The 18,354-nt window shown below is 40.6% G+C and overlaps 1 protein-coding gene and 1 long non-coding RNA gene across 6 annotated transcripts in view; one reads left to right on the top strand and one right to left on the bottom strand.

Annotated features, from left to right (window-relative positions):
* CD86 (CD86 molecule) overlaps positions 1-18,354 on the bottom strand; it is a 45,757-nt gene that overhangs the window by 15,058 nt on the left and 12,345 nt on the right. For 3 of the 5 annotated variants that reach the window (XM_075197335.1, XM_075197336.1, XM_075197339.1), the window contains exons 2-6: positions 16,977-17,029; positions 16,757-16,804; positions 13,465-13,800; positions 5,527-5,823; positions 2,613-2,744 (exon numbers count right to left, since the gene is read on the bottom strand). In XM_075197335.1, coding sequence (XP_075053436.1) covers positions 2,613-2,744; positions 5,527-5,823; positions 13,465-13,800; positions 16,757-16,804; positions 16,977-17,016 — 853 coding nt within the window. In that variant the 5' untranslated portion in view covers positions 17,017-17,029. The remainder of the gene's footprint in view (positions 1-2,612; positions 2,745-5,526; positions 5,824-13,464; positions 13,801-16,756; positions 16,805-16,976; positions 17,030-18,354) is intronic. The other 2 variants (XM_075197337.1, XM_075197338.1) reach the window with 1 other exon arrangement.
* Positions 5,698-17,355, top strand: LOC142139598 (uncharacterized). Its single transcript, XR_012688238.1, has 4 exons — positions 5,698-5,835; positions 13,663-13,820; positions 15,947-16,021; positions 17,142-17,355. It is a non-coding gene; the product is annotated as an uncharacterized LOC142139598 (long non-coding RNA).

Below are 18,354 nucleotides of genomic sequence, written 5' to 3' on the forward strand. Positions count from 1 at the left end.
CACTCCCAGCCTGTCAGTGTCTGGGAACTGCCACAGTGAGAGTGGGACAGAAGAAAGGCCATCCTGCTAGGGGGCACAGACAGACCTGGTGCCCGGACAGACGGAGGGGTCTGGCTGGGCCCCCCAGTCTGTCTAGCCCCTCACATCCGTTCTGGCCACTGATGGTGGCCCTGTCAAGAGCTACTAACAGTTCATGTTTTCTATAGTCATGCAAAGGTGAATTAATCTATTTAGCTGGGTCAGTATTTATCCCACCTGTTTCTACAGACAGAAATCCTGAAAACATGACCTGTTGGTAACTCTTGAGTTTGAGAACCTCTGGCCTAGACCATGGCAGCACCAACACACAATATGTCACTGTTTCTTATAATGCAATTCTATGTCAGAGCTAGATGACCTTACTGTCATGGAACAGTGGTTTCCATCCCTCCCACTTTAAAAGTTAGAGCCTTCTGGTTATTTTGGTTTGCCTGTTCAAAGAACGTGTCTCGTAGGAAGTCCAGGACAGTGAGGTCTATCTCTGCCATGAAGTTCAGCTGATCTGCATCCTTTATATCTCTGCAGATTATGGTATGCTGTACTCTGCTTGGCAGGACTCTCATTAACCAATGTTCTTCACAGTCCAGGTTGGCATGTAGCCATTTCATGGTAAGATGGATCATGTCCAAAAACTGTGACTTCCTACCCATTGCAAATAGATAGCCATGGTTAGACCCAATGGTTACATCCAGCCAGTCTCTGCTTTTAGCTTTGTATTTTGCTGAACATCGTGCTCACTTAAGTCAAAGTAAGTTTTCTGTGGATCACTAGTCAGGAATGGAGCAACATCATTAGTCACTGCCTATATATGTACATACACATACATGCTTACAAAAAAAAAACAACTTTAAATGAATAAAAGAATCCCCACACCCTTTTTTTAAATGTATATCATAAAATTTTAACCTGCCATAGTCCGAATGGAAAGTATATAATTTTCCTCTTTATTAATCCTTTATAGACCAAAAGGGAAAATGCAAAAATTCCAATTAATGTACAAGCCACACACACTAGTATGTACTGACGCTAAATGATCAAAGTTGGAAGTCCCCACGACTCCCCTTCACTGGCAGCTAATCACATGTGCCTTCTCCTGCTATGATATAACTTCAGCTGAAAATGTGCAAATAGCAGCAAATTTTGCATGGGCTGAAAATGTAAAAACGAATATTTGGGGCTTGAAACAACCATAATCAGGATTTCATACTTAGGTTCTCCAGAGAGAAGTAATAGGCAGGGCCATCTTTTCCATTGGGCACGATGGGCAGCTGCCCAGGGGCCCCACGGGTAAACTGGAATAGCCTATTAAGTGGCTGTTCAACCCTAGACAAAGTCATTCACTCCAGGATTCCCTATCTAACTGTTGTAGCTAAAAGAAGAATAAAACCATTCAGTGCGCCAAAAAATCATATAGTATTTATTGCACTCTAAAAACAATAGGAGAAACCTATAAGAAATGTACATCTCATATATCACTATGTAGGAGCAAATTGAAAAGCTAGAATACAATAAGAAATACGTCCCTGTCCCAAAGAGCTTACAGTCTGATTAGGTAAACAAGACTTATAATGGACCACGGCTATAGAGGGTCCGCGTGAAGTGGTCCCACTTGCCCACCCATTCCACGCCCTGCCTATACATGTCAAAACTTACTGTTTATCCCATACATCATTTCAGCTAGCAGTACTCCCCAAATACTTTACCAGTAATACCCCCATACATTTCTCCTGTCATTTAATAGCATTGTGCCCTAACATCCCTCCATTTCTCTCTCTTTCCGTAATTATAAACTTCCCCCCAGCTTTCCCAAACACTACAAACTGTTTGTAACTGGAGTAGTATTCAGACTTGCATAAGATCAATCAAGGAGCTTTAATTTTTCAATAAACAGCAGAGTATAGCAGGCAATGCAATTAGCATGAAGTCATCATACTTGGTTGATGGGATGAACAAAATAGTTTCTAATAACTAATGTACATTTCACTAGCCTTAAGCTATTTACTTGCCTTAAGCTTAAGAAACCCTGCATGTCTGCTAACTTTGTAAAATGTTATGGTGTTCTAGCATTGCTTGTCTTTCAATTCAATGGACCATTTGTTTCCTTTATTTAACTTTCTCAAACAACTCAGATGTCTCCACCTTTACCTCATTTACAAAGCACATAGACATAAAACATTTTTTACTGATATTCTGCTGACTTAATCAAAATACAATAAAAAAAAATATATATATATTCAAAAGCAAAATGTAGGTTCATCATCTATCAAAAATCACTTTGTCCTGTCATTTAGAATGAACTCTGGAAAAGCCAATCAGATTTCGCAAAGATTCAAGAAATCAGTTTAAATGACAATGTAAAATAGAGTTTGTGGGATTGGTATTTTTTCAAAGCTTAATATGGCCATTATTAGAGGGCCACTTACACCCTGTGTGCCACAGTACAGATGCCCTATGGTAGTTTCGTCCTTAGTGAAAACATATGTAGGTTAAATTGCTAAACAATTTAAGTTACTGATACCAGCTGGGGTACACAATAATAATAACAGGTGCCGTCAATGTTACGGTTTACTTACTTGATAGGCGCCTTTTCACAAATATGATTGCAAAAATAGCTGCCAAGATGACGATGATTCCGCATGCAATTACAGAGATGATGGCATTTTTGGCACCAGGTTCTGTTGTAGGAACGGTATTGTTATTTATCTCTGCATATAAAATAAAACATATTTAATTAAAACTGATATGTTCAGCTAGTTGTCAAAACAGATTGATCAAAACCTCCATTATCTCTATTATATGACAATATGTATTATATGACATTAAGGTAGGGTGACCAAACATTCCGGGGTTCCAAGGACAGCCCCCATAATGAACGGTTTTCCCCTGGTGGGGACATGTCCCCATATTTGTGCATGCACAGTATAAGGTACACACGCATGCAGGTATTTCCTGTGCTTTCCTCTCAGTCTCACAGCGGGAGAGCACATTAGGAAAAAACAGACGGCTGAGGGTGCAAGAGACCTCAGTTAAGGAAGCCCATCATACTAGTAAATAGTAAAACACTGTCTTTAACTGTATATTTTTGTTCCTTTTTAATACACTTCTTATTTTTTTTGTTTTAGCATTGGCACTGAAAGCATTAGACATTGATTTTCAGTGGGATTTCAACATGTGCGATTTCAAAACTATTTGAAATCCCATTGAAATGAATGGGGCCATTGAAAAGCATTAAAAAATGCTCCATCAAAGCTGTTTTCCCATTACCAGTCAAATAAGCTAATAAAGGAAACCTAGGCGTTCTAGACACCATGACAGATGTGTTTGGAATCCCCCAAAGCTAACTCATTTTGTAGCTCTTGGAAGCCTCTTAGTAACTATTATTGTTTGTTTCCCAAACCAGTAAAGAGGAACATCTCATCAGGACTTGGCCCGTTCCTGTGGCAGTTAGCACTGACATCAACAAATTAGAGAGGGAAGCTATTGTTATTGAGAAATATTAAATTAGGAAATATTGATATGGTTAGTTAGGATTATTGATAAAATGATTTAACATGATTATATTGTTTACACATAATTGTACTTAAATTGTGCTTTTTGCAAGTTACTACACGCTTAAAAATTAGTTTGTGATTTCAGTCTCACTACACATTCGTTAGGGCCCCAGGTTCTCACGTATGTGCGCTGAGAACCTGTCTACTATTAGCACAGTGCTGATGTGTGTTACAACAACAATAAACATGTTATTTTTGCATTCCACACCATCAAAAAATGTGAAGAATGTTGTCATTCATACTGCTCTGTAATACAGGCCAGTGCAAAGGGAGAACCATTCAAACCAATACTTGTGTGCACAGCATTGCGATTGCAGGAGGGCCGAGTGATTGTCAAACACCCTTGTCGGTTGACCACACACCCTCCATTGGCTGGTCACACTCCTCCAAGGGCACACTATTGATTACCGGATTGCATTTAAAAAAAAATCTGGTCACCTTATATTAATGTGTATTTCACTATGGTTAAAGCACCTTTCTTGTTCGTATTAATAACCTCCTGCTCATCTATATATGCCTAGTTTTGAAATAGGCGGGATTAGAACACTCTGCAGCCAATCACATCATCAGATTATTCGGAGAAGCTCCTAGCATTTTATGATATGAATGTCGGAAGCAGTGACTTGAACACACACATGTGAATGTGTAAGTGAGAGCAGGACTGCATGTGATAAGCATACTTGCCTACTTTCCCGGAATTCCCGGGAGGCTCCCAAATATCGGGGAGTCTACCCGGACTCACAGGGGAGAAGCCATTGTGCTGTGAATTTTAGCATTCCTTGACACGGGGCGGGGCTATAGTGACGCAATAGCGTCATCACGCCCCCCTCCTACCCCCTGTCACATGACCTCTGCTCCAAGATCTCCCAGAGCAGGGGTTTAAAATGTTGGCAAGTATGGTGATAAGGGCAGTGTCATGATGTCAGTAGAGGAATGGAGGTAATCAGGAAGCAAAAAACTGAGCCCGTTTAATCGTGCCTAAAAAACATGTGTTTTGAAAATATTCTTCATGTAATAGAGATGCCTTTGCTACGACTAGTAAGGATTCCTATGTTTTGTGCACATCTGACAACGCAAAATAATGTAAAAAACATTTTTTTAAAGCTAAACTACCACTAAAGTGGTCAACAGAATGGGTGTATTATTGAAGTTTTTAAAACTGTACCACAATATATATATATATATAAAATTGTTTATACAGAGAGTTAAGAAAACCAGAGAGAAAAAAAGCAAGTTAATAAATAACTGGGGCTATTTGTAGGTAATGTCATACACGACGTGTAAGTGCCTTTCACTACAGACACTGTGAGGAGCAGTGTTAAACAATTTAATGAGAAGGTGAATGCCAAGGAAAGGTAGGAGTAACTATTGCAAAAAAACAAAACCTTATCTAAAGAGTCCCAAAGACCAAGAATTACAGATAACACATTTTCTACATATCCATTATGTTGGGCAGTCTTGGCTAACCTGTGGCACTCCAGGTGTTGTGAAACTACAAGTCCCAGCATGCTTTGCCAATATATAGCAGCTTATTGCTGGAAGGGTATGCTGGGACTTGTAGTTTCACAACACCTGGAGTGCCACAGGTTAGCCAAGCCTGCCCAACATAATGGATATGTAGAAAATCTGTTATCTGTAATTCTTGGTCTTTGGGACTCTTTAGATAAGGTTTTGTTTTTTTGCAATAGTTACTGTGGCACTCCAGGTGTTGTGAAACTACAAGTCCCAGCATATCCTTCCAGCAATAAGCTGCTATATATTGGCAAAGCATGCTGGGACTTGTAGTTTCACAACACCTGGAGTGCCACAGGTTAGCCAAGCCTGATTGTAGGGTATTCAAAAGAACACCACTTTATGATTGTAGCCAGCTCATTAGACAGAGCTCAAAAAAGCAAGAGATAAGGTAATAAAAGACATAAAGTCATTGAACACTCACCTATTTGCAAAATTCTGGAGGTGGCGCTGTGGTGAGCTTCCAAGACACAGGTGATGTTTGTATTTTGTTCAACCTTCAAAGATAGGCTGCTAGAGATGTTGAACGTTGTACTAGAGTTAGTAATATCCTTATCTGTGGGGTAAACAGTTTCTGTTTTATTTCCAGCAGAAACTTTCCAGAACATTCTATGAGGCTCTGGAAAACCAAGTCCTGCTGAGCAGCGAAGGGTTACAGTTTCTCCCTTTTCGACATCCAAACTTGAGGAATTGGTGTCAATTTCCGGTTTACTGAAGTTAGCTGTAATCAAAGGTAACGTGGGGTTAAAAAAGCATTGGTGTATTTGGTGACAACGGTGCAAACTTACACAGCCAACCACAAAACAATGAAAGTGGTCAGTCACCCGCACAACTACACATTAAGCAGTCATTTAAACAGACAAAATATAAGAAACATACATTATAGTTACAGTGTGTTATAGCTCTACAGTCTCCTCTAATTTAACCCTTTTACATGTGTGTATGAATTTAGCAATCTTCTATGACTAACAGGGCAGCTATTTTTAACAATGTATAAGGCATTATAGCTAGAGATGCTCAGGCTCGGTTCCTGGGAAACCGAACACACCCGAAATTATGGGATCCGAGTACCGAGCCGAGTCGGATCCTGCGAATTTTGGATTCCATTTTAAGATCCCAAATAACGGTGGGTGTGGGAGGGAGGGCGGTTCCAAGGACAATTCCATCTTGCACCATTTTTCTTTTTTCTTATTGTTCCAAGGACAATTCCAATTCCATCTTGCATCATTCCCTGAGAATTGCGCAATTTTGGATCTCGTTCTACACACTTCACAAGGAAGTGGGCAGATGCAGGAGGATGGAGAACGTTATCTCAGACACCTCTACAGAGCCTCTTTCTACAACAGTTAACACTATTATTATTAAGTTACTTATAGAGTGCATACATATTAGGCAAACTTTAAGAGTCCATGCCCCCGTGGAGCTTACAATCTATATTCCTTACCACACGGAAACGCATACAAGGATGAATATCGTCAGAAGCCAATTTAATTATCAATGTGTATTTGGAGTGTGGGAGGAAATCAGAGCGCCCGGAGGAAACATGCAAACTCCACTACATGGGTTCCCATCAGTCTCCTATGCCTTAGTCACTTTTCCAAATTAGACCTCAGTTTTTGTCACTGATCACACGTACAAAAAAATGGATATTAATTGTGTAATTAACTCAGATATTACGCCTGTTGAAGCATCTGCAGTATTTTTTTATTTTGGATATTGGGCCTGATTCATAAAGGAAAAGCAAAAAAAAACTTTGCATCTTGGCAAAACGATGTTGTATTGGAGGGGGAGCTAAATTTAAAATGTGGGGACAGATATATAGTTGGGGTAGGACATGTCCTAGATCAACTCTAAATTTCAGTGTAAAAATAAAGCTATCAAGTATTTGTGTGCTAGATGAAAAAAAAGCCAGAATTTAACTTATGCGCTAAATAATAAACTAATTTGCACCCCTTTTATTGTAACACGGTTTGTCCAGGAGAAAATGTACTCCTTTTTTGCCTTACTGAATCAGTCCCATTGTCTGTAGTTTGGCTTTGCACACTATGGAGGTTAATTATAAGACGCTGCCAAAGCACACTGCAATATGCTTGGCTTCAACTCTGTCTTAATGGAATCATGCGAGTTAGGTGACTTGGGGGCTGTCATATATATATATATATATATATATATATATATATATATATATATATATATATTCCTGGGTGTTTATATATATATAATCCTGGGTGTGTGCATATTTTTATCACATTGCTCGGTGTGCATCTCGAAATGCAAGATTGATGCGCTAAATGGGTCAAATTAAAAGTACAGGGAGAGACTTGATGATCACCAGCTCTGAGCAGCTGCAAATCTGAAGTCCTTTATGCAGGGTGGAAACTCTCCCTTCTGCCTGTGAAAACGTCCGCTCCACTGCAAATGCCTCCATCTTGCTCCATAAGCACCTGTGCAGAAAGCCGTTGCACTCAGGGCCGGATTAAGGGAATGGAGGCCCCCTTAGCCCAGGCCCCCCCCCCCGTGATCCAAGCCACCCTCCCTCCCCCTCCTCCCCGTGATCCGAGCTGTCCCCCCTCTCCCCCCGTGATCCGAGCCGCCCCCAAGGTACTTACCTCCTTCTCCTGGCATTGCGGTCCTTCCCCGGTGCGCTGTACACTCCTTACTGAGGAGATCTCGTGAAAGTGAGACTCACGAGATCTCCTCAGTAAGGAGACTACAGTGCGCCGGGGAAGGACCGCAGTGTAAGTGCTCAGCAGCATTGATCGCGCCGGGGGCGCCCCCCGCCCCCGACCGATCAATAATGCTGTTGAGCACTTTCAAGGGCCCCCTGGATGCCCGAGGCCCCTGGGCTGTAGCCCAGTTAGCCCTATGGTTAATCCGGCCCTGGTTGCACTGGGCAGCGGACATTTTGCACTTCATTGAAAAACCAAAGAACATAACTTCTCTGTAGTTAATTGTTTTGCTGAGTGTAGCAACACACTGTGATGACTTACTGTAACAGTGGTGAATTAGTGTTTAGAAACAACTAGAATGCATCAGAAAAGTTAGCACAAAAAGCAATATTACATATTTATTTTTTAACCTCTTGGGCTTCCTTTTCCAGATTCATTAAAAAAATAATAATAATTGAATTAGACTTTGCGATATAAAGAAAGGCGATCCCCATCCTGAGATGATACTTGAGGGGCTACATGAGGGAAACTTTGAGGCAGCAATAAATCTCTCATATATTAATCAGTGATGGGCACAGTACATAGTTGCCTACTCTCCCGGAATGTTCGGGAGACTCCCGAATTTCTGGACAACCTCCCGTATTCTTCCCGCTTCTTAGTGAAGTGGATTGTATCGGGGCTTATCGTAGCGATTCCCAGGGTTCTGGGGGTGTGGTCACATGGAATGCATCACTGTGACCCCGCCCCCTGCGGCAATAGGCTGAAAATGGTGATGGACAGCTGAGGGGCGGGGCCTAATGACGCAACCCACATGGCCACGTCCCCAGGAATCGTCAGCGATCTCAAAAGTTGGCAACTATAGTACAGTAACTGGTGCAGCAATTACTATTAAATCCGTTTTACATGGATCTATTAGTAATGCTTTGCATGGAAGGCCTGATTCAGGTCTCCCATGCTTTTTAATAGGGGAAGGGGCTTTCTGGTAAGCATGGGAATCCCTTTGATGCCACATGATGATGACGACAGGGGGATTTCCTATTGCAAACACAGAAGCGCCAGGCACTTCAGCAATGAGCACACAGAGTGCACATCGGTCATGTTGTCAGGAATCACTCTGCAGGTCCCTGGTTTCACCTGACAGCTGTCATCATAATGTTGTGTTTATAAACAGCACCAACGCAGATGGCTCATGTGCATCCTGCAGTTTGCAGGTTAGTAGCAGTATGCATGTACTGTAATCAATGAGATTTAGCTCTAGTTATTGATAACTGAACAAAATTTATAATCTGAGAATTTTTTCAAAAAAGCCACACACAAAACAATCTGAATTACTGACTATTTCTTTCGATTTAGATGGATTACTAATAATTCCATATAAAACTATAACATTTGACTTCATACACAGAGGCGGAACCAGCGAACTGTGGGCCCTGGTGCACTGAAGTGGGATGGAGGGAACCGGGGGCCAAAAGCTCCCTAGTTCTTCACGCAGCGGGCCCTGTTATCTCCGTGGGCCCGGGTGCACCAATGGTGGTTCCGCCACTGATTAAACACTAGGGGCGGGGAATTCAATTAGCGGCGAAGTGTCTCACGGACGTTCCAAAGACATTTTGCGTCGAAAATTTGACAGAAATCTCTGCTCATTTTTCCTCGCGCCCCACAGAGGATGTGAGGAGAAATGAGAGCGGATTTCTACTGTAATTGCCGGCAGTGTGCGCGGAGTGATGTCCGCGCATCACATTGTCAGCAATTGAATTCCCCCCCTAGGAAGGAACTGTAAATTACTTTAAAGAACTACATACTCATTTTAAGTGAAGCTACATCTTGTGTGCAGTCTCTCTTGAAATTGTAATTACATTTTACAGACTATTAATCCCCTCCCCTTTAACAGTTACTGTGTGTTTGGAGTTTAATACTGTTGAATGCAAAAGTTTAGGCACCCCTGGTCTAATTGCATGTTTATCACAACCTCTACTGGGTACAAACTTACACATTTGTCTTCACGTACTAATACACAATTACTTTTCATTTGTTGAATATAACAAAGAAAAAGAAACTGAATCTGACATGTGTCATAGTTTTGACAACCGTGCCAAGGATTCATACTTCTTCTTTTTTTTAAAGGCCTCAAAATTGGCCTTAAACAGGGGCACAGTTAGGGGGGGGGGGGGGGTTCAAGTAACCCAGAAACCCCCCTTTCTCTAATCATGAAATCTCCCAGTTAGTAGGTATATTACATAAGCTTTAACACATTGTCTGCAGCCTAGGATACATTTCCATGAGCATCTGCACATGTTTTCATGAACATTGGTCTCAACAAAATGGCCGCTGTCACTTTTGTCTCTAGTGTTTTATTTTTACAGTTTTATATCTAGTGCTCTAGTGTTTGTGTGACCTAGAAAATACAGAAAGTAAATGACCTGTTATTATCTACAGTCTGATGTGCAGCACCGGGTAAGTAGTTATAACACTATTTTTTATTTTAATTGGGTGTGAGAGGAGATTAATATTAGTTTTGCAGAGTAATAATAATTTGGTCAGGTGGTCATATTTATTTAAAGCAGTGATCACATTAATGTACAGTGTACTTTATGCCTCATTCTTTTTTATGTAACATTTTATAACATTTTACTGTCTAATTCTAGTTGTCATATCAGAATACAGCACTACTGCCTAATTTCTGATTTGTATTAGAGATAATTACTGACCCCCATGTTCTGGATTTGGTTTTGGTTTTGGATCTGGATTAGCTTCGTGTTTTGGTTCTGGTTTTGGTAAAACCGCCCTTGCGTGTTTTGGTATTGGATCCCAATTTTTTTTCTAAAATCCCTATTTGTTTTCGCTAAAATCACATGTACTTACGTTTTTCCCCCCTACATTATTATTAACCTCAATAACACTAATTTCAAGTCATTTGCAGTCAATTTTGACCCCCTCACAGGTCACAATATTATTTTTATACACTTTTAAACAAAGATTGCAGATTTAGAAGACCAAGCCTGCCAGACCTATTATTTATATTTGAGCAATGACAATTAGCAATGGAGCAATGGAGCTCTCCTGAATGTCACTGGAGACTTTGAAGAACACTGCTACCCCTCCTCTTTCTTTTCTACCTATGACACTGCCCAACTGCACTAGAGACTGCCAAGAACTGTGCTACCCCTTCTGTGTCCCTCTGTGAAAAGGCGCTGGATCGCCGTGGAGGGTGGTACTTATAGAATCCAAAGCTCGTGAGATCCAAGATCCGATGATGTAACAATGACGTTTTACCTCGTTTTTTATTCCGAGGGCATTGTTTTGCTATGCTGAATGTGTGGACACTGCACAGTGCCACTTATCTTTATGTCATTTCCATGCTGTACATATATACACTGTACAGTACTACTTCTATTTATGTAATTTCCATTCTATACATATTCACACTGCACAGTACCACTTCTCTCTATGTTATTTCTATGCTATAGATTTATACACTGCACAGTACCACTGCTTTTTATGTCATTTTCATGCATTTGGACACTGCGCAGTACCACTTCCATCTATGTCATTTTTATGCTGTACATATGAAACACTGCACAGTACCTCATCCCTTTCTCATTTTCATCTTGTACATATGGGCAATGCTCAGCACCACTTCTCTCTATGTCATTTTTATGCTGTACATATGAAACACTGCACAGTACCTCATCCCTTTCTCATTTTCATCTTGTACATATGGGCAATGCTCAGCACCACTTCTCTCTATGTCATTTTTATGCTGTACATATGAAACACTGCACAGTACCTCATCCCTTTCTCATTTTCATCTTGTACATATGGGCAATGCTCAGCACCACTTCTCTCTATGTCATTTTTATGCTGTACATATGAAACACTGCACAGTACCTCATCCCTTTCTCATTTTCATCTTGTACATATGGGCAATGCACAGCACCACTTCCATTTATGTCAATCTCATGCTGTACATTTGGGAAAATCTCCCCTATCCATACACCACAAAAAGTCTCGGAAGCCTGATGGTGACCACGTTTTTATTTTAAGAAAAATTTAACTTAAAATATTAAAATAAATTAGAATTACCAGGATTTCACAAAAATTTCCTGATCAGGGTCAAATTTCCCGAAAACCGGGAATTAAACTAACAAGTGAGAACAGTGTAGCAAACGCCTCTCAGTAGCTGCTCCTACCCCAGTTGTTATTAGACTGCATCTTACACTCTGTGACACATCCAAACTTCTTATTTACAGTCACAGTGTTCTCCCCAGCACCTATTTCCCAGGTGCTCCACCCGGCTCTTGGAGCCCAACAGATTCCTATTATAATAGATTAAACCGTTGTTTCTCCTAGTAGAACAGGAATTATGTGTGTTAGACCAGGGGGTAAATGTATCAAGCTGAGAGTTTTCCGGCGGGTTTGAAAAGCCAATCAGATTCTAGCTATCATTTATTTAGTGCATTCTACAAAATGATCGCTAGAATCTGATTGGTTGCTATAGGCAACATCTCCACTTTTCAAACCCCGCCGGAAAACTCTCAGCTTGATACATTTACCCCCAGAGGTTTGACCAGTTCTGGCAGCTGTAGAGAAAAACCTCTACAATTTTTCATTATTGTAACTGCCCCCATCCGGCTGCTTCTTAATGCCACCCGGCTGGCAAAATTTTATGGGGAGAAGTCTGAGTCAAACAATTTCACTACGAAAAGTGTCTGTGGTTGGTTTATTACAGCTAGTTAGTTTTTGTTTTGTTTTTTGCTTTGCTCCAAAATCAAAGATTTGGAAACCCCCTACTAGAAATCCTGCGTGTGCCCCTGTTAAATTAAACCAGGGGAAGACAGCATTAAAAAAATACCCTGTGATGCAATGACTATCCAACGTACCAAAGCTGATTAAGATTACGCCTGCAATATCAAAATATAATACACAAGTGATGTTAATATATGTATGAACCTCTATAAATGATATCTGTATGCACAATGAGTTCTTACACCATCGCTTAAATCAGTGAGTTATCACTTAATTGTTCATTAGGAAAAGGCTTGTATTATATAGAATAATGTACCATATAATGTAATTGCAGATATTAAAGGTCACCTTGGGTTTCTGCGACCTCTATATGGTCACAGAAATTGTCAGTGACACCATTGGCAGCACGGTGGCTCAGTAGTTAGCACTTCGGCCTTACAGCACTGAGGTCATGAGTTCAGTTCCCAACCATGGCCTTATCTGTGTGGAGTTTGTATGTTCTCCCCGTGTTTGCGTGGGTTTCCTCAGGGTGCTCCGGTTTCCTCCCACCCTCCAAAAACATACTGGTAGGTTAATTGGCTGCTAACAAATTGACCCTAGTCTGTGTGTGTCTGTCAAGTCTGTCTGTTTGTGTGTGTGTGTGTTAGGGAATTTAGACTGTAAGCCCCAATGGTGCAGAGACTGATGTGAGTGAGTTCTCTGTACAGCACTGCGGAATTAGTGGTGCTATATAAATAAATGATAATAATAATAATGTCCATATAATTCACAGTAGGAGTGCATTATTCTATAATATTTTAAAATAGTTTACTATAAAATGTCAATGACCTCTTTTTGTAGGCTGCCTTATTAATAGTATTAATACTGTTTTCTATTATAATGTCTTTGTATTATGTAACAGTTCTATTACAATCAGCTTAGTATAACCTGTTCACCGTAACACTTACCAAGCACATTAAGCCGGAAAGAAGATTGATGGATACAGTTTGTCCAATCTGTCTTTTTGAAGACGTCGCATATATATTCTTGCTTATCATGGAAAGTTATGTTGTACATTTTCAGATCCCCATTAGTCTGTATGATGATTGTGCGATACTTATAATTATCGTTCACATTGTCCTTCTTTTCTTCTCCATATTCCATAGCATATACGACTTTATTTCCTATTCGCCAATCGAAACGTAGCTTGTCAAAACGGAGGTTTTCAGGATTGTGGAAACCGCACTTGAGCTCGGCCACCCCTGAGACATACGCAGTCCCATGGAGAACTTGCAGTGAGGTTCCTGAAATGAAAAATAAATAAGTGTGCCCATTTCATAAACACAGAGGGCCTGAGTCATTAAGGAGAGCAAAGCATGAAAAAGGAGTAACTTTGCACCTGGGCAAAACCATGTTGCATTGGAGGGGGGGGGGTAAATTTAAAATGTGATGGCAGATTTAGGGTATGTCCTAGATCAACTTTAAATTTCAGTGTACCAATAAAGCTATCAAGTATTTGTGTGCTACATGAAAAAAAAAACAGTATCTAAGTTATGTGCAAAATAATAATATCATTTGCACACGTTGCATTGTAACATGGTTTGTCCCGGAGAAAACTCCTTTTTTGCCTTACTTTCTTTAATGACTTAGGCCCACAAAGTGTAACTCAGACGATTACAAAAATGTGTTCCTTTAATAGTAATGCTGTTTTGTGGCTTAATCTCTCCCATAGATTCCATAGATTGTAAGCTTGCGAGCAGGGCCCTCTTACCTCTACGTATGTATGCATTACGCAGTATTGTCTTATTGCTGTTTGTTCCCAATTGTAAAGCGCTACGGAATCTGCTGGCGCTATATAAATAAATGATGATGATGATGATAGATGGTTAAGGGTTGTGCAGACTAGCATGTTTAGATGAAGGCAACCAAACATTTGCTCTAATAGAAACAACTTGAGCAGATTGGGGTGTTGATAGCTACATGTGGGCTAGGTGTAATTATGGATCTTGCATTGCGCCCAGCAGCAAAAATATCAGGTTTTGTTTTTTCAGGACATTATAGTTAGTTACATCAACTTAACAGAGCCAACAAGTTGCATTTAGGGACATTCCTAGGGTTGTCATAGAGCTTTTACCTTCTGCAAAACATTTGGGAGTACTGGAGTTATCTTTACTATCAATGGAATCCCTTTTGCACCATCTAAGCGCAGTTGATGTTGGAAAGCGCAGTAATCCTGCCTAATGACACAATTACACAACAGAGTATATTTTCACCAGGGCCGGCAATCCTACAAGTGGGCCTACAAAGAGTTATTAATGAGGGTAATTCCCATTAGCTAAATAGGGCATACACCCATGTGTCCATTACGGGGAAAAATAATTAGATGTACTGCGCATCTGCATATTCTCTGCACCGTGTCCCTCACGCCTCCTATGATGACAATGGTTTCTACCAGGGCCGGATTAAGGGAATGGAGGCCCCTGGGCTAAGGGGGCCTCCATTCCCCCGTGAGGCCCCCAAATGCAAGCCGCCCCCCGTGAGGCCCCCCAAGTGCTTACCAGTCACTGCAGTCCCCCTTCCGCGACGCGCTGTAAGCTCCTTACTGAGGAGTTCTCGCGAGAGTGAGACTCTTGTGAGATCTCCTCAGTGAGCAGATTACTGAGCGCCGGGGACGGATGACTGCACTGACAGTGCTCAGCAGCATTGATCAGGCAGGGGGCCCCCGCCCCCGGACCGATCAATAATACTGCTGAGGACTTTGAAGGGCCCCTGGGCTGTAGTCCAGTTAGACCTCGGGGTAATCTGGCCCTGGTTCCTACTGAATAGATAGACTGCGTTATCATGAGTAGCTGACAGGTACATTTCAAGTTTTAAATTGTCCTCCACAAATACACAAATTTTAAATAATTGGCAAATACCCTGCTGTAGATGCAGCAGATGATTCAGCTGCTGTCTGTGAGAGTTATGTCTAAGTTTCCTATTCCAGGTGCCGATCTAGCAATCCTTACTATAGCTAGCACTAAGGAGTAGATTTCAGGACATTGTTTAAGGTAATTGTTTGAAGAAACCAGTAAATTAGACAGAAAACAATTTTAAAAAAACTAAAATATAGGATACTGTTCTGTAGCTATTCAAAAATATTTTCACCTCAATGTCCAGATCAATCTTCGGAGTTTCAGTACACAATATACAAATTTATTGATCTATCACTCTAAGTAGAATTTGTATTCTGGGGTGTGGTGGGAGAGTCTTGATTTACTTTTAGGTAACATGGATGGAGTCTAGATTTGCATGGACATATTCACTGTGCAGAATATGGGTGTGATTTGAGGAACTGTAACCATGTTGCGTGTAATGTTCTAAATTTTATAGTGCATCTTTTATAGTGTTCTCAGCGCTTTATTTTATTACATTTTCAAGCCTTGCTCATCTAGGATGTCCTCTGTTTAGAAGTATATGGAACCTGTAGCCAATCAGATCATCGGAATGGTCACAGCAGCAGAAGATGAGCTGATCCTTTGGGAGGTAATAACCTGACCACTCATGTAATTGTGTGAGGATAGGGCTGTAAGCTGCCAATGCAGTGTCATGATGTGAGGAGGGGAATGGAGGCAGCAGGAAGCCACAGACTGAGAGTTATATAGTGTAAGGAACAGGGTTCCCAGCAGCACAGAGTATAACAGGAGACGAGTGATGTGTTAGTGAGGACAGGGCTGCATGTGACAGGGGCAGTGACATGATGTGATGAGGGGAATGGAGGCAGCAGGAAGCCACAGTATGAGAGTTATATAGTGGAAGGAGCAGGGTCTCCCAGCAGCTCAGAGTATATCAGGAGATGAGTGATGTGTTAGTGAGGACAGGGCTGCATGTGACAGGGGCAGTGACATGATGTGAGGAGGGGAATGGAGGCAGCAGGAAGCCACAGACTGATAATAATATATAGTGGAAGGAGCAGGATCCCCCAGCAGCACAGAGTATATCAGGAGATGAGTGATGTGTTAGTGAGGACAGGGCTGCATGTGACAGGGGCAGTGACATGATGAACGGGGCAAACTGGAAGCCACAGACTTAGAGAGTTAGATTGTGGAATGAGAAACCTCCTCCAACAGAGTAGTGGTGTGAGGTTACTGCGGAGGTCATATTATCGGCTGTCAGAACGCCTACAGAGTTTACATCAACATTAATATACAGATTAATATAACAGCGACAAGCAGAAATAAAGACTGAACATCTAACAGACACCAGTAAATATAGACTTACCATCTGACAGACAGGCATTCTTTGTCCCACTTGTAATGAGCGACACCTCTAAAATGCGAATTTCAAAAATAAATCCAGTTAATATTGACGCCACTTCTAATGGACATACACTTAAATTGCCATATTGGAAAGCATATTGATGCCATTCCATTTGTCTGTGTATTTGCATAATGTATTTGATCTATGAATGATTTTGCTGTACTATAGAACATCGACTTACCAAGCCATAGTATGAAGAGGACGATGAACAATATCTTCATTTTGTTCTTTTATCTGTAAAGAAAACAACAGTGGATAAAAAAAATAAGCAACATGGAAATATTTGATAAAGAATAATTTATTGTATAATATGTAACCCAGTGTGACAACAATTTGTACTTTTCAGGAATCTCCTGAGGAAGTCCCAGAAAGAGAAAGGGCGAAACGCGTTGGTGATGTTTTTTTTACCCTATCCCTCTATTTGACGCTTGTGTATATGGATCATAGGTTTATAAAGAGTCTTAATGCTGTACCAGAGAAACTTCTGTAATCAGATAAGTCCATGTTTCAATTTTGTTTGATGTACGTGAAATATTTTTTGATTTGGTAAGAATAAAACATTTTTTAAGGGTATCAAACTATGTTGTTTTTGTATATGTTTGTTTTCTGAGTTCACAATCATGTGGAACAGAGCAAAGAAGTCTGGAGTTTAAAGAGATCCTACATGAGAGGAGATATGCACTCTATTATATAATTGTTGGTACGGAGGCAAATTATATATTAATCACCTGTGAAATTATTGGAGTGATTCTTCATGGAATTAAGATGTTTAAGTGGATATTAAAAAATGGATGTTGCAGACGTGCTATAAAAAGTAGATTTTCTGGTATTAGTCCACTTTATAAGTGTTGTTTTGTGCACAGGTGTCTTTAGAGAAAAAATAGCTATTGTTGTCTTCTTCTCTGTTGGTTTTATGTCATTGTCTTCCAATATAAGGAACAGAGAGTTTTTAGGTATAGTGGATCATCATAATACACAGATAAGCGAAAACTGATCTTTTTGGAACGCAATTTTTTATAGATCTGAAGACGGCTATAAAGAGTGGAAATTTCGCACTAGGAGGTGCCTTTTTGTTTTAATTGTTTGCAGATTTTATATTCCTGGTTGAACAAACAGGATAGACTGAAATAGAGCAGCCATTGATGCACGGGAGTGTTTTTTTTTTTGTGAGATATAACTACGAGGGAACTAAGAATATATTGGTCCCTGGGAGAGTTGGCAACCTCCTGGACACCTGTGGAGGTGGAGCTTAATTATGCAACATTAAGCCACTCCCCCACTATGCAATGCCGTGAATTTCGCCTTTTTTTTATTATTAATGGTGGGGCTATGGTGACTCCGGGATCTCCCGGAGGGCAGGTTGTAAAAATCGGCAAGTATGGCTTTAAGCAATCCCTGTGGGCTGTGGGGGACAGGACAATTAACAAGATCGGGACAAATAAGACCGGTGCCCATTAATTATACCTACCGAGTAAAAGTAAATAAACACTAACAATTATAAAATAAACTTTCATTGAATAAATGACTCACCAAAACCCTCGTCCACCACTATACAAAAT

Source organism: Mixophyes fleayi, chromosome 2 (assembly GCF_038048845.1).
Source record: "Mixophyes fleayi isolate aMixFle1 chromosome 2, aMixFle1.hap1, whole genome shotgun sequence".
Classification (NCBI taxonomy): Eukaryota; Metazoa; Chordata; class Amphibia; order Anura; family Limnodynastidae; genus Mixophyes; species Mixophyes fleayi.